The following is a 17,370-nucleotide window of genomic DNA, read 5'->3' on the forward strand; positions in this document are numbered from 1 at the left end:
ACTAAGTATTTGATACATTCAGAAAAGCAGAACTTAATTATTTGGTAGCAGAAACTTTGTTTGCAATTACAGAGATCATAAGTTTCTGTAGTTCTGACGCATCAGGTTTTGCACATACTGCGTCAGGGATTTGGCCCACTCCTCCATATCATACCTTCTCTCCAGATCCTTCAGGTTTGGGGCCTTTCGCTGGGCAATACGGATTTCAGCTCCCACTCAAAGATTTTCTATTCGGGTTCAGGTCCTTGGGGCTGGCTAGGCCACTGGCCACAGGGACACTTGAGATGCTTACTCTACGCGAGCTACTGGGGAAACTTATTAGCATATGCCATGGCTAGTCGTTGTTTCGGGCGTACGTTGTATGACCTTCGGAAAGGACTTCGGCTCGGAAGCAGCCCAGCAATCTTCTAATCGCCTCGGGAATCTGCAGGGAATGTGTAGTGGGTTTGGTATGCCAGATGTCGTCGATGGATTGGTTGGTATAGGTGGTATCCATGGTCCTTGTCGTGTCTGATCGGAATCGTCTCGGAGTGATTGGTTCGGATTGTTGGCTAAGCTGTTCAGAGAGCTGGGGCCTGGGTGTACATGTTGCGCTGGTGGTCTGGTGTGTGTCTTGGTGTGGTTGTGGTCGCATGTGGTGTGGTGGTAGTCGTGTTTGCGGTTGTGCGTGCTGGCTCAGGTATTTTAAATCCATGACGGCGTAGTGTTGGTGTTGATAGCTGTAGATTGGGTGGTTTCTTTGAGATCTGTGAGTTGTTCCGTCTCGCTTCAGTCATTGCGCCACGAGAGGTGTGTGATGTTCTGTCTTGTCCGCATGGGTCACGTCCTCTGACCTAGATGGGCTGAGGTCCCCTGGTGACGTCTCACTTTGCCTCATGGATCATTGAGGTGCCCCACCGAGTTGGTGACGCTCTTGCTTGGTGCCAGGCCTCAGAGGCCGAGGGTGATGTTGAGACACGTACACTCTCGAACTTCTTTCCAGTGTCTGGGTCTCCTAATAATTGCGGGGCCAATCAGCTTTTGTTGCCCTTCTTCACCAAGCTGCTTGTCCTATTGTCCTGTAGCGGCCATCCCAGCCTACGTGCACGGATTCTCATTTTATCCTGAATCGCTTGCACTTTACACAGGAGTCTACCTAGGTATTGGACCATTGTGGAGAGTTGGAAGTCTGTTTTGATTGAAGGTGTGGTGGACCGGTGTCTATATTTACATTACAGGTAACAGGTTACATTACTAGGGTGCATGTTTGTCATGGCACAGGTATATGCTAAGAGTGGAAGCAACCGGAGGGCTTCTTCAAGAAAAACTAACGCAAGTCTCTGTGGAGAGAGGGGGTGTTATTGGGATTGGCTAGGTGATCAAAATATGACTTTATTTGTTTCCATCGCAATGAACACATAATTGTGCCTAAACATTATTACTTAAAACTCATACAATGTGATTAATCTGGATTTTATTTGTTTAGATTACGAGCTTCTGGCACGGAGGTTGTATGAGTGTTACCTATGATACAACAATTATTGCAGTTCCTCGCTCATAATAGCTACAATGCTTTGTAAGTAGGAACTGCAACATCGGCAGTAGCGATCATTCAAATATCTGTTTCTCGGCGGGCTTATCGGGGAAGTCCACCTTCTTACGAGAATAGGATCAGGGTATATGTTTTCTAGACTATATGCTTTATCATATCCACTTTTTTTAGCTGCCCGCGGTGCAGTCTGATCACCCTCCACACCCCTCCCCAATTCGGTTGTATTTCTCGAATAGAATGCTATAACTCACATAGTTTTTGATTTGCAAACAAATTCTAAAGGAAACCTGGGTGGCTGTATTCCTCTCCTCTTTCTGTTTGCTCTATGTTGGAATTCTACAATAGATCTTGTGTGTTCGGTTGATGGAGGGTTTTTGTATTACCACCAACTCTCATTATCATTTTAGTTATAGAGGGCTGTCTGGGCACGATAGGCAAGGATAGGCTAAAAGACTGGTTGAAAACCCATGTCCGTCCTGGCATGCTACCAGAACTGGGTTGAACCCATTGTCCGTCTGGAATGCTACAACGACTGGGTTGAACCCGGGTTCAGGTGTTGCTATACACATGTCGGTTCTCAGGGTAATACTCATTACCTGAGTGTTGGTTCAAATAAATATCTGTTTTCCAACCATACTTTAAGTTCACTTTTGGCTGCAAACACGTCGAACGAGAAGGTGATTTTTTATTAAACAGATAACTGGTTATTTTTCCTTACAGTGGTTCTGGGGAAAACCACTGCACACTGGTGTGGGTTATGTGTTCAATGACTCAATTCATTAGTAGAAAGGGGGTCCAAAATAGATTTTCTAAGGTTTGGCTATTTTATCATTGAGTCCAACATGAGCAAAAGATAGTCTTTCTGTTCCTTACCACCCCAGGTCCTCTGTTCTCCTTACTTCGTCAGGTCTAGTGAGTCTGCAGTAGGTTCTGTTCCTTTTCCCAGGCTCTATTCCTTACCCAGGCCTCTCTATCATTCCCCTCTCTACCTATCCCTCAGGCCCTCTAAAGATTAAATTTGCCCCCTATATTCGCATTTCGCCTGTTCTATTACCTCAGCTGCCTCTATTCTTACCCCACCGTTCCCAGGCCTCTGTTCCTAACCCCATCCCGCCAGTTCGCAGCTTGTGTTTTCTGTTCCTTATCCTGTCCAAGATCTTGTTCCTTACCTCAGGTCTAGTGTGTCCTGCTTTGCAGGTCCATATTCCTTACTGCCAGGCCTCTATTCCTTACCATTCAGGGTTTCTTTCTATTCCTTACTCAGTGGCCCTAAAATATTTCCCCTTAACCTACCTCCCAGGCCTATTCTCTTACCCAGGTCTCTGTTCCATTACCCAGGTCTCTTCTGTTCCTTACCCAGGTCTCTGCTGGAAGATTGCGCGAAGGGGTCTGAATACTTTCTGACCGAGGGCCCATAACGTTATCGTAGTGCACTATATAGGAAAAGGGTGTCCATTTGGGACGCATCTAGTGGCTCACCTGTTAATAGGAGTATTAATGATATTATATTCTCTCAGTAGATCATTCCTCTCTAGGCCATTCTTTGGTGGTTGCCACCACATACACAGAGGGGAAGATAGAGGGAATAGAATAAACCCAATACACTGACACGCACTCTGGCTGCCGCACTGCACTGTACATTAACACCTCCAGGGTGCTAATATTCAGAGCTGTTACTTACACATTGTCCTGCAGAACTGCTGTGTTCAGGTAGCCTGCCTGCCTACTATCATAGAAATGTAATTAAGGAACAAAGCCTCCGCAGACCACGGCAATTTGACTAGACACCCATGGGTACAATCGATATGCTCAATACATTTTAAGTCTATCGCTTGCCCTTGCTATTGTTCTTGCTGGAACAAGGTTAACACAGTCACAAAGCTGCAGATCCAGGATCGTTGTGCAATCTCAGCAAGGAGAGGATAAGCTAAATAGATAGTGCTTTTCATTTACTCAGATGAATCAGGTTGGAAATTCAATCAAGTCCCTCAGTAGAGTGCTTTAAATCCATTTTTGATTGGCAATTCACATGGATATTGAGTCCAGTCAGCTCATTGGTATTAGGCTAATATAATACACATTTGTTGACATGTGCAGTCACTCCACCATAGCACGGTAAAGATGTTGCAGTGAATATCCTTGCATATGCAAATAGCTGTAGAGTCATCTATAAATAAATGGATAAAATATTTAGAAAGCGATTTAATCTAGTTTTCAGTATGATTTTGATGAGAAATATTTTGGACTCGACCTAGCTGAGGATATTTCATATCCCTCTATGCAGGCGATCCCTACATGGCTCATGCTTGGCATACCGTAGTACTGGTCTCATTTCTCAGTGAGCCCTCTAAGGAAAAAGAAGAAGTTTGCACTGCTGTGTCCTCTTCATTAATAGATTACCGTTAACAGGGATAAAAGTAATACAGATGTAGGATCTTCATTCGATCACCCTGTTGCAGGAGAACTTTCCTGCATTGTAGAAATGTAAAACTTGTAATGTTTTGAAGTTTAGAAAGGCTTTCAGACTTGATTTTCCCTTATGAAAATCTATCAACCCTACAAAAATTTCAATTAATTATAATCCACTTAATCTAAATTTCCTGTTACTACAGGATTATTTTCCTGCTGTAGGCAAACTGCTCAAATTAAGATCCTACATCTGTAGCAACTAGCACGCTTTAAGAGGTTACAGTGAGTCCACACGTGGCATTGCTATGTCAGGGAGGCAGTCTGTGGAGCACATGTTCACAGAGAGAACAGCAAAAAATTCTAGTTAAACAGTCTATGCGTAAAATGAAGACCACTCACTGTAATGAAACAGGTTTACCACCACTAAGATGGAGAACAGTGTTGGTTGTTTGGAAAGTTGCTGATGTCCTGTTGTGTGTGTTTATGTTATATCTGGCAGGTCTGAAGCTATAGCCACAGCTAGTCGAGAACCGTCTGATCCATGTGCTGGACGCAGAGCAGGAGTACAGCCTGCTGCAGACGCTGGACGAACACTCCTCCTCCATCACCGCCGTCCGATTCGCTGGTGAGACTCGCAGACGACTTTGCCCTTTACAACATCCGCCAACCGCCCCCTTTACCTCAAACTCTCAAGTCTCCCTCCCTTAACTGTTATATTAGTTAATGTAACATAGACTTTTGGCATCCAAAGGTGTCATGGAAGTGCCAAGTGTGAAGCTAGCTTGCTGTTTGAAGTTAACATGGTTGTTATTGCATAATAAAAGTGCTTTTCTTCTCTTTCAGCCAATGACGGCAAGGTGAGGATGATCAGCTGTGGCGCTGACAAGAGCATCTACTTCCGCACAGCGCAGAAGGTAAAGGCGCTATACACACACCACACCACACACGCAATGACGCTGCTCCAGAACAGCTGTTGCTGCGGCTTAACTAAGTTTGGAGGACTGATGCTTTTGTAGCACGTCTTGGCAATATTTTCATGATTCTTTTTTTTTCAGCATATTTCGGAAATGGACCACATTCTTAATCTTGGCTCGGCCAACCCCTACTGTATATTGAGATATTTCATTTGAAAGTCCTTGTTGCTTACAGCCTAATTAATTTAACTCCAAGTGGCCTATTTAATCATGACACTTTTTCCTCAAAGGCTTTCTGTGTCATCCTATCTGTTTATATACCCAAAGTCCCCTGCCAACTTGCTGCAATAAATGCTCTCCCCCTCCCGTGTTTCCTCGCCCATTGCTTATGAGGGGCACAGTGACATTTCCATCACAAGGCTGCTCTACAAAAATATTCTCAAATTCCTGCACCTGATCAGCATGCTTCAGTAGCATTGGAAATTTAACAATCCAGATACAGGCACGACAAACTAAAGTCAGGGTTCTCTGGGTTGGAGACCGGGAGGCTCCTCGGCTTTTATAGATCTGGTCTTATTGGGATCTTGTCTTGTTTGTGACGCGTGGTGGTGAGATGTGTGTCGCTGGGTCCAACACCTTGACCTGGACCCAAAAAACGGCTCCGCAGAACGGGGCGCGAAAACCCACTCCGATAACACACTCTCCCAGTCCTCCACCATCAAAGATTTCTTAGTGACACAAACTTGTGAGCCCGGTTGACTGCTTTTGTCAAGGCGATATATCCACACCATCACACCCGTGCTAGGGGTCGACCCATAAGGAGGGAGGGGACAGACGATGTCACACACAAACCGAGGAAAACTACAGGTAAAGTGCCTGCTGCTCATAGGAATCTCTTGATAATCACTTACCAGGCAGGTTAGAGTATTAGAAGTTGGGGGAGAAATGTGAGGAATATAGTAGACCAGAGTGGGAGAGAGAGTAGCAGAAGGAGGGGAAGAGGAGAGTTGAGAGAAAAACAGAAGGTAATGTTCAAAGCGAGAGAGATATCGATGTAGATGGAGATATAAGGAAAATTACAGACCTCTACATGCTTTGTAAGTAGGAAAACCTGCAAAATCGGCAGTGTATCAAATACTTGTTCTCCCCACTGTACATTTTACGGACAAAGTATAGTTTTACATTAGTTATCTTCCTTTTTTTGGCCCACCCTTCAGCTCCCCTCAACCCCTCCCATCTATTTCTGAACACCATCTAGTTTTGATTTGCAAAAAATTCTAATAACCTGTTTTCTCTTTGTCATTATGGGGTATTGTGTGTCGGTTGATGAGGATTTTTTACAATTTAATCCATTTTAGAATAAGGCTGTCACGTAACAAAATGTGGAAAAGGGAAGGGGTCTGAATACTTTCTGACGAGGGCCCATAACGTTATCGTAGTGCACTATATAGGAAATAGGGTGCCATTTGGGACGCATCTAGTGGCTCACCTGTTAATAGGAGTATTAATGATATTAATATTCTCTCAGTAGATCATTCCTCTCTAGGCCATTCTTTGGTGGTTGCCACCACATACACAGAGGGGAAGATAGAAGGGCTAAGAATAAACCCAATACACTGACACGCACTCTGGCTGCCGCACTGCACTGTACATTAACACCTCCAGGGTGCTAATATTCAGAGCTGTTACTTACCATTGTCCTGCAGAACTGCTGTGTTCAGGTAGCCTGCCTGCCTACTATCATAGAAATGTAATTAAGGAACAAAGCCTCCCGCAGACCACGGCAATTTGACTAGACCACCCATGGGTACAATCGATATGCTCAATACATTTTAAGTCTATCGCTTGCCCTTGCTATTGTATCTTGCTGGAAACAAGGTTAACACAGTCACAAAGCTGCCAGATCCAGGATCGTTGTGCAATCTCAGCAAGGAGAGGATAAGCTAAATAGATAGTGCTTTTCATTTACTCAGATGAATCAGGTTGGAAATTCAATCAAGTCCCTCAGTAGAGTGCTTTAAATCCATTTTTGATTGGCAATTCACATGGATATTGAGTCCAGTCAGCTCATTGGTATTAGGCTAATATAATCACATTTGTTGACCATGTGCAGTCACTCCACATAAGCACGGTAAGATGTTGCAGTGAATATCCTTGCATATGCAAATAGCTGTAGAGTCATCTATAAATAAATGGATAAAATATTTAGAAAGCGATTTAATCTAGTTTTCCAGTATGATTTTGATGAGAAATATTGGACTCGACCTAGCTGAGGATATTTCATATCCCTCTATGCAGGCGATCCCTACATGGCTCATGCTTGGCATACCGTAGTACTGGTCTCATTTCTCAGTGAGCCTCTAAGGAAAAAGAGAGTTTGCACTGCTGTGTCCTCTCATTAATAGATTACCGTTAACAGGGATAAAAGTAATACAGATGTAGGATCTTCATTCGATCACCCTGTTGCAGGAGAACTTTCCTGCATTGTAGAAAATGTAAAACTTGTAATGTATTTGAAGTTTAGAAAGGCTTTCAGACTTGATTTTCCCTTATGAAAAATCTATCAACCCCTACAAAAATTTCAATTAATTATAATCCACTTAATCTAAATTTCCTGTTACTACAGGATTATTTTCCTGCTGTAGCAAACTGGCTCAAATTAAGATCCTACATCTGTAGCAACTAGCACGCTTTAAGAGGTTACAGTGAGTCCACACGTGGCATTGCTATGTCAGGGAGCAGTCTGTGGAGCACATGTTCACCAGAGTACCACTGTACTCAACAGGATGCATTATGGCTGTTAAAAACATGAAAGACCACTCACTGTAATGAAACAGGTTTACCACCACTAAGATGGAGAACAGGTGTTGGCTGTTGGAAAGTTGCTGATGTCCTGTTGTGTGTGTTTATGTTATATCTGGCAGGTCTGAAGCTACTAGCCACAGCTAGTCGAGACCGTCTGATCCATGTGCTGGACGCAGAGCAGGAGTACAGCCTGCTGCAGACGCTGGACGAACACTCCTCCTCCATCACCGCCGTCCGATTCGCTGGTGAGACTCGCAGACGACCTTTGACCCTTTACAACATCCCGCCAACCGCCCCCCTTTACCTCAAACTCTCAAGTCTCCCTCCCTTAACTGTTATATTAGTTAATGTAACATAGACTTTTGGCATCCAAAGGTGTCATGGAAGTGCCAAGTGTGAAGCTAGCTTGCTGTTTGAAGTTAACATGGTTGTTATTGCAATAATAACAGTGCTTCTTCTCTTTCAGCCAATGACGGCAAGGTGAGGATGATCAGCTGTGGCGCTGACAAGAGCATCTACTTCCGCACAGCGCAGAAGGTAAAGGCCGCTATACACACACACACACACACACGCAATGACGCTGCTCCAGAACAGCTGTTGCTGCGGCTTAACTAAGTTTGGAGGACTGATGCTTTTGTAGCACGTCTTGGCAATATTTCATGATCTTCTTTTCTCAGCATATTTCGGAAATGGACCACATTCTTAATCTTGGCTCGGCCAACCCCTACTGTATATTGAGATATTTCATTTGAAAGTCCTTGTTGCTTACAGCTAATTAATTAAACTCCAAGTGGCCTATTTAATCATGACACTTTTCCTCAAAGGCTTTCTGTGTCATCCTATCTGTTATATACCCAAAGTCCCCTGCCAACTTGCTGCAAATAAATGCTCTCCCCCTCCCGTGTTCCTCGCCCATTGCTTATGAGGGGCACAGTGACATTTTCACAAGGCTGCTCTACAAAAATAGTCAAATTCCTGACCTGATCAGCATGCTTCAGTAGCTTGAAAAACCAGAAAACAGCGGCAAAAGTACTGTTTGTCCATTTTGAGACGCCGTAGCCAGTATACACATCCTCAGAATAGTCCGAATTAATCTAAGATAACTCAAGAAATCTGTCATTCATTATGACGTTTTTGCCGAATAGATATTTGTTGCGCAATTTTAAATTTAACTTAAGATGTTTGGTGCAGTATTTTTCAATGAAAAAGTTGTCTCTCGTTGAATGACAACAAAGACTATTGAAAAATACCTACTGTTGACCAATCACTGACGAAGGGGCGTAGACTTCGGCTCCGAACTTCGGCTTGCCTGCAGAATTTTTTGTGTGTGCCTGAACAGCAGAAAAAACCCTCCCCGAAGTCCAACACGAACAAAAACGTCACAAAATGTTGTCATAATATACAGAGTTTGCACTGGGATGCATACAGTGGTTGCTCTACTAAAAGTTTTGCGATTATGCTGCGGGATTTAAAGGTAATTTGTGGTTTAGTACGGTACCGTGCGTCACCACTTCATTGCTCCAGACCAGCGCAAGGGGGAGTTAGAGCACTGATTATGCTTTTGGGTTCTACGTTGTCTCTAACTGACAATGAATGGGTGACATAAACCTACGTAAAAACTGATAATTGTGCACGACTTCGGTATTACTTACTAAAACTGTTGTTACACTTTTATTCTTTTATTTTGTTAGGATTATTATTTTGCTCTTATTGTAGTAGTGTAGACCACTCCCGACCGGTCGCATTGTACAGCGCCTGAGTGGTGCAATGGTATAAGACACTGCATAGTATGCAAGCTGTGTTGCTACAGATGCTGGTTCAATACCTGTGCCAGCCTCTACTGGGAGACCCATGAGATGACTGTAGGTTTTTGGTTTCTCTCCCTCTTAAAAACAGAAAAAAAACATTCTAAATAACAAACTGGCTTTATTTACAAATTAGTAACAATGTCTCACCCCATGTTCAAGAATGGTATTTTTGTCGCTCATTTTACATTATTTGAAAACGAAATCATCTCCAAAATATTGTTATTTCTTAAACAAAGCGATTATTATTCATTTAGAATTATATAAAAGCCCCTTGGATATTCTCACAGATACGTTATTAACCCTGTTATTAGCAGGACAATATATACTCATTAAAAAAAAGAAACGTCCTCACTGTCAACTGCATTTATTTTCAGCAAACTTAACATGTGTAAATATAACTGAGACATGAACTGAACAAGTTCCACAGACATGTGACTAACAGAAATGGAATAATGTGTCCCTGAACAAAGGGAGGGGGGTCAAAATCAAAGTAACAGTCAGTATCTGGTGTGGCCACCAGCTGCATTAATGCAGTGCATCTCCTCCTCATGGACTGCACCAGATTTGCCAGTTCTTGCTGTAAGATGTTACCCCACTCTTCCACCAAGGCACCTGCAAGTTCCCGGACATTTCTGGGGGGAATGGCCCTAGCCCTCACCCTCCGATCCAACAGGTCCCAGACGTGCGCAATGGGATTGAGATACGGGCTCTTCGCTGGCCATTGCAGAACACTGACATTCCTGTCTTGCAAGAAATCACGCACAGAACGAGCAGTATGGCTGGTGGCATTGTCATGCTGGAGGGTCATGTCAGGATGAGCCTGCAGGAAGGGTACCACATGAGGGAGGAGGATGTCTTCCTTGTAACGCACAGCGTTGAGATTGCCTGCAATGACAACAAGCTCAGTCCGATGATGCTGTGACACACCGCCCGAGACCATGACGGACCCTCCACCTCCCTCCACCTCCCGCTCCAGAGTACAGGCCTCGGTGTAACGCTCATTCCTTTGACGATAAACACGAATCCGACCATCACCCCTGGTGAGACAAAACCGCGACTCGTCAGTGAAGAGCACTTTTTGCCAGTCCTGTCTGGTCCAGCAATGGTGGGTTTGTGCCCATAGGCGGCGTTGTTGCCAGTGATGTCTGGTGAAGACCTGCCTTACAACAGGCCTACAAGCCCTCAGTCTAGCCTCTCTCAGCCTATTGTGGACAGTCTGAGCACTGATGGAGGGATTGTGCATTCCTGGTGTAATTCGGGCAGTTGTTGTTGCCATCCTGTACCTGTTCCGCAGGTATGATGTTCGGATGTACCGATCTTGTGCAGGTGTTGTTACACGTGGTCTGCCACAGTGAGGATGATTAGCTGTCCGTCCTGTCTCCTGTCTTAGGCGTCTCACAGTACGGACATTGCAATTTATTGCCCTGGCCACATCTGCAGTCCTAATGCCTCCTTGCAGCATGCCTAAGGCACATTCACGCAGATGAGCAGGGACCCTGGGCATCTTTCTTTTGGTGATTTTCAGAGTCAGTAGAAAGGCCTTTTTAGTGTCCTAAGTTTTCATAACTGTGACCTTAATTGCCTACCATCTGTAAGCTGTTAGTGTCTTAACGGCCGTTCCACAGGTGCATGTTCATTAATTGTTTATGGTTCATTGAACAAGCATGGGAAACAGTGTTTAAACCCTTTACAATGAAGATCTGTGAAGTTATTTGGATTTTTACGAATTATCTTTGAAAGACATGGTCCTGAAAAAGGGACGTTTATTTTTTTGCTGAGTTTATAATGGCCATGTTGGTCATGGCTCCCGAGTGGAGCACAATAGGATTGCCTTGCAGCTCTCCAGCTGTATCCACTGAAAGCGCGTGAGGTTCAAGGCACGAGGGCCAGGGGCACGGGATGGGCCGCAGAGCCGCGCACAGAAGATGGACCTAGCCCATGGGGGGTGGACCCCCACCCCACCACACTGGGTAGCACAGAGCAACACTTTAAGGGGCATTGCACTAATAATGGCGCTGACTAGGGAAACGTTCCCGCTGTTCTTAGTGCTAGTCTTCACGTTCAAACTAATAATGGCATCTTTATGCTTTCGTTAATAAAATAATGATAAAAATACTCTTTCAAAATGCCGACGTTTATTTAGTTATGGATCCATAATGAATTACTATGGGAATAAATATCACTGAATTACAGATATATTGGAACAAAGTTTTCTAATGAAGGTAAACAAATTGTTGCTTACTGGAAAATACTCTTTCAAACACACACGGTCATGTTGTACAGCGCCATTATGGCTATTAGTAGGTAGCTGGACAATAAACTTGCCTAAAAGGAGGGTAGGGGGAGAATTCTATCCTCAAATGTATTTCTCAATTAGGTTGGCTGTATCACAACCGGCCGTGATTGGTTGCAATTTCAGTTTAATCCACCAAAAAAGACAAAACAAATAATACCACAAAAAGTATTATCATGTATCACATCCGACCGTGATTGGGAGTCCCATAGGGCGGCGCACAATTGGCCCAGCGTTTCTTTCCCTCTAAAAACATAAATAAATATTTTGGCCTTTACAAATATAATTTTGGCCTTTATTCAGATTACAATTGCTCACTTTCATTTTTTTGAAAACAAAATAACCTCCAAAATATCGTTATATATTATCAAGTTGATAACACAGTCATAAAGCCGGCACCTACATAAAGCTGAGTGTCATTCTTTCTGATAGTCTTTAAACAGCTTGGAAAAATCCAGAAAATTATGTCATGGCTTTAGCTTCTGATAGGCTAAATGACATAATTTGAGTCAATTGGAGGTTTACCTGTGGATGTATTTCAAGGCCTACCTTCAAAGTCAGTGCCTCTTTGCTTGACATCATGGGAAAATCCAAAGAAATCAGCCGAGACCTCAGCAAATAAATTGTAGACCTCCACAAGTCTGGTTCATCCTTGGGAGCAATTTCCAAACACCTGAAGGTAACACGTTCGTCTGTACAAACAATAGTACGCAAGTATAAACAACATGGGACCACGCAGCCGTCATACCGTTCCGGAAGGAGACGCATTCTGTCTCCTAGAGATGAACGTACTTTGGTGCGAAAAGTGCAAATCAATCCCAGAACAACAGCAAAGGACCTTTGGAAGATGCTGTAGGAAACAGGTACAAAAGTATCTATATCCACAGTAAAACAAGTCCTATATCGACATAACCTGAAAGGCCGCTCAGCAAGGAAGAAGCCACTGCTCCCAAACCGCCATAAAAAAAGCCAGACTAGGGTTTGCAACTGCATATGGGGACAAATATCGTACTTTTTGGAGAAATGTCCTTTGGTCTGATGAAACAAAAATAGAACTGTTTGACCATAATGACCATCGTTATGTTTGGAGGAAAAAGGGGGAGCCTTGCAAGCCGAAGAACACCATCCCAACCGTGAAGCACGGGGGTGGCAGCATCATGTTGTGGGGGTGCTTTGCTGCAGGAGGGACTGGTGCATTTCACAAAATAGATGGCATCATGAGGCAGGAAAATTATGTGGATATATTGAAGCAGCATCTCAAGACATCAGTCAGGAAGTTAAAGCTTGGTCACAAATGGGTCTTCCAAATGGACAATGACCCCAAGCATACTTCCAAAGTTGTGGCAAAATGGCTTAAGGACAACAAAGTCAAGGTATTGGAGTGGCCATCACAAAGCCCTGCCCTCAATCCTATAGAAAATTTGTGGGCAGAACTGAAAAAGCATGTGCGAGCAAGGAGGCCTACAAACCTGACTCAGTTACACCAGCTCTGTCAGGACAAATGGGCCAAAATTCACCCAACTTATTGTGGGAAGCTAGTGGAAGGATACCTGAAACGTTTGACCTAAGTTAAACAATTTAAAGGCAATGCTACCAAATACTAATTGAGTAATGTAAACTTCTGACCGACTGGGAATGTGATGAAATAAATAAAAGCTGAAATAAATCATTCTCTACTATTATTCTGACATTTTACATTCTTGAAATAAAGTGGTGATCCTAACTGACCAAAGACAGGGAATTTTTACTAGTTTAAATGTATTTGGCTAAGGTGTATATAAACTTCCGACATCAACTGTATGTCTGCCAAAACTGTCATTACGCATTGGAGCATTTACAGTAGTGTTAATGGTCTAGCATGGCAGTGAGTGACGGACCTGTCTTAACCTCTTGTTATGTTAACATCTTGTTTTGTTTACAGTCAGATGAAGGAACAGTGTTTACCCGCACCCACCACATCGTACGCAAGACGACGCTGTATGACATGGATATCGACCCCACCAGGAAGTACGCAGCAATTGGCTGTCAAGACCGCAGCGTTAGGTGGGGGCCTAGTCTACCTGTCCTTGTCTGTCTCTGTTGCTCTGGCTGACTTGTTTTTGTTAGGTTCTAATTCTCAGAGGAAAACACTCAACGGACATTATGAAAGCTTAACCAAGTTTATTTCTTCCCAGAGAGTCAATACAGCATTCAGACAAAACATGTTTCCACCAACACAAGTATATATACTCCAATTTAGGCACTCCTGCTTCTCTCCGATCCTTACATCTTTTATGGTTTGACAGGAAGACAAAGTATTAGGGTAATAAACCATCATTTCTCCCATAAGGGGATCTGACCTGACCTCAACCCCTCATTTGCGTAATCCACAGTCCATCCGTATCCACTATAGCAATCCTGTGACTTCCTCCCATCCACCCAACACATTCCAAAGCCATCTGGCTTCTCCAGATAACCATTAACTTCTGATGTAAAAACCAGTCTCTTTCACCCCTCAGATACTATACTGCTGAGTATAACAATGTTCCAAGTTTAACCCAGAATCTAACAGTATGGATTTGTGTTTCTGTGTACGTGTGTTTGTACGTCAGTGTGTGTGTGTGTCCATGTGTATGCATGTGTGCGTGTATATATTAGTGTCTGTGCACGTGTGTTTCTTTGTGAGTACGTGTGACCTCTCTCCCTCAGTAATCTGTCAGGTCATCCCTCCCTAGCAGGTGGATTATCCCTTAACTCAGGTGTTGTCGACACAGGACGGATTGGATTATGGGCCTTGCCCCTGGCGTGTTCTGTCTTTCGCTATCTGCAGCTACAGACATGCTGCTGTCCATGTGCCTGACCAGAGTTTATCCTACTCATGCCTCGGTCTGCCTGCCTGCACAAGTGTTTCCATCTTTCACTCACATACTCCACCTTGTGTCAACAACAGTAACAACACGCTATGAAAGTCAAAGTTAATATGGAAAATTCAACCATAATGGAGAAAATTCAAACAATCACCTTCAAATGATGTTAACAACCACCCTCAAGTTATAGTGTACTGCTTTATGTATCAGTTGGTGTAAATAGGAGGAATGTGGGAGAGTAGTACAACAATCCAAAAAGGGCTTTCCCTCAGCTGGAGACTCTTTAAGTCAACTGTAAACACACCTCATGCTGCTATGAAAACTAGGACATCTCACTGCACTTTAATGATTAAATGTAGGTTGTAGAGTTAAAGGGTTTTTGTTTAACAGGCTCTGGTTTGTTCCTTATGTAACTAAGCAGCGGTGCTTAAGAGTGAGAACCAAAGGTTGACTGGCTGCCCTCAGCCCACACTCTGCCAACTCCTCCCAAGGTTGGCTGGGCCCTGACTGGGCCCTGGCTGGGCCTTGTGGGTGGTTGTCTGCCAGCTGGTGGCTGCTGGTCTTTCCTTCCTGCACTTCTTGGATATACACCAGTTAGGCTGTTAGTGACCCCATGTGGTCAGCTGGGGAGAGACATGCTTACCAGCTGAGCTGCTGTGCTGTTAGCACACTATGTGGCACAGAGTTCACTGACTCATGAACAAAACACAGTCTCGTGTATCCTTGAACTCCCTAGGTCAGATGACTCAGTCCCTTGATCTGAAAGTCGTGGGGTCATAACCTTAACTGCTGAGGCAGGATGTAAATGGATAGACGTGTCTGACTTTGGGTTATCGACTTATCGTCCTCCATTGTTCTTGTGTAGAGACGCACTGACAGTGGATAAAACAGAGGATTGATTAACCCACTTGTGCTTCAACAGCAGAACTGTCTTTGTGATTTACTCCTGGAGTATTGAGCTGTTGGTGTGTTTCATGTTGAGATCACAACAGGCACACCTGCACTTCTGTGTGTGGAGGTGTCAAGTCTCTAGACCTGTCCTTTTGTCTAACTCTTAGTTCCCCTCCCACAGAATCTTCAACATCAGTAACGGCAAACAGAAGAAACTGTACAAGGGCTCCCAAGGAGAGGATGGCACTGTTATCAAGGTTTGCATGTTTTAATGTAATGTAGTGTCACTGTGAAGACTCATTTGACAACACAGATTGCTGGTTTATAATAATGTGCACTCCAAGTGGTGTTTAAATCCTTCTTCTCCTCTCCCCAGGTTCAGACCGACCCCTCAGGGCTGTATGTGGCCACCAGCTGCTCAGACAAGAACATCAGCATCTTTGACTACTACTCTGGAGAGTGTGTGGCCACCATGTTTGGACACTCTGGTAAAAATAACCCATTTAGTTAGAAAAAAGACAGCAAAATGGCTGAATGACAACCTGTAGTGTGTTCAGACGGAGAAACCAGCTGGAACTTTTCTACCTCTCTCCCTCGCAAATTTGTTTACATCCCTTGTTAGTGAGCATTTCTCCTTTACCAATATAATACATCCACCTGACAGGTGTGGCATATCAAGAAGCTGATTAAATAGTATTATCATTACACAGCTGCACTTTGTGCTGGGGACAATAAAAGACCACTCTAAAATGTGCAGTTTTGTCACACAACCCAATGCCACAGATGTCTCAAGTTTTGAGAGAGCGTGCAATTGGCATGCTGACTGCAGGAATGTCCACCAGAGCTGTTGCCAGAGGATTGAATGTTCATTTCTCTACCATAAGCCGCCTACAAAGTTATTTTAGAGAATTTGGCAGTACGTCCAACTGGCCTCATAACCGCAGACCACGTTTAACCACGCCAGCTCAGGACCTCCACTTCCAGCTTCTTCACCTGCGGGATCATCTGAGACCAGCTACCTGGACAGCAGATACACAGGATATTTCTGTCTGTAATAAAAACCCTTTTGTTTGGGAAAACGTATTACGATTGGCTGGGCCTGGCTCCCAGTCATGTGAAATCCATAGATTAGGGCCTAATTCATTTATTTCAATTTATTGATTTCCTTATATCAGTAAAACTGTTAAAATTGTTGAATGTTGCGTTTATATTTTTATTCTGTATAGTTCTGATCTAGGATCAGTTTTGCCTTTTTGATTATAAAAGACCAGGGAGACCTTATCCTAGATCAGCAAACCTAATCTGAGACACTTCATTCATACTGTGAATTCCACAGATCAGTTATCTGTCAAAATGTCCTAATTGTCTTCCCCATGCCTTACATAAACTTGTCCATTCCCTTTGTGATTATTCTGAAGAAGGCCTTTGAAGGCCGAAACGTCAGTCTTTTCAACTTGTCTAATAAAACGACACATTTTTAGGTTGCACCTCTGCTCACGTTGGTTGAGCACCTTCTACTTCTTTCCAGAACTGAAAGTGCCCAGACGATTTAATCCTTTTCATTTGTTTGTCTTTTCTCTTTTTCACAGAGGTTGTGACTGGAATGAAGTTCACCAATGACTGCAAGCACATGATAACTGTGTCTGGTGACAGCTGTATCTTTGTGTGGCGTCTTGCCCCGGAGCTGACAATCAGTATGAGACAGCGTCTCTCTGACCTCAAGCAGAACGGCAAGCCAGTTCAGAAGACCCCACCTCACAAACCTTGCAATCTCAGGTAGCTACCGTATTGGAACACATTGTAGAACAAGTACCTTGATTGACATGACTTATTCCTGTTTTGTTGTCGCTGTCCTTCTTATTCTTGTTAGCTC

The 17,370-nt window shown here is 43.7% G+C and overlaps 1 protein-coding gene across 1 annotated transcript in view; it reads left to right on the forward strand.

The window, feature by feature from the left end:
- The window catches only part of LOC111968983 (mitogen-activated protein kinase-binding protein 1-like), an 89,334-nt gene that overhangs the window by 58,627 nt on the left and 13,337 nt on the right, over positions 1–17,370 (forward strand). Inside the window, exons 13-18 of the mRNA XM_070445118.1 lie at positions 7,779–7,904; positions 8,126–8,196; positions 13,682–13,803; positions 15,679–15,754; positions 15,874–15,985; positions 17,087–17,273. Coding sequence (XP_070301219.1) covers positions 7,779–7,904; positions 8,126–8,196; positions 13,682–13,803; positions 15,679–15,754; positions 15,874–15,985; positions 17,087–17,273 — 694 coding nt within the window. The remainder of the gene's footprint in view (positions 1–7,778; positions 7,905–8,125; positions 8,197–13,681; positions 13,804–15,678; positions 15,755–15,873; positions 15,986–17,086; positions 17,274–17,370) is intronic.

This window comes from Salvelinus sp. IW2-2015, linkage group LG9, assembly GCF_002910315.2.
Source record: "Salvelinus sp. IW2-2015 linkage group LG9, ASM291031v2, whole genome shotgun sequence".
Taxonomy (NCBI): domain Eukaryota; kingdom Metazoa; phylum Chordata; class Actinopteri; order Salmoniformes; family Salmonidae; genus Salvelinus; species Salvelinus sp. IW2-2015.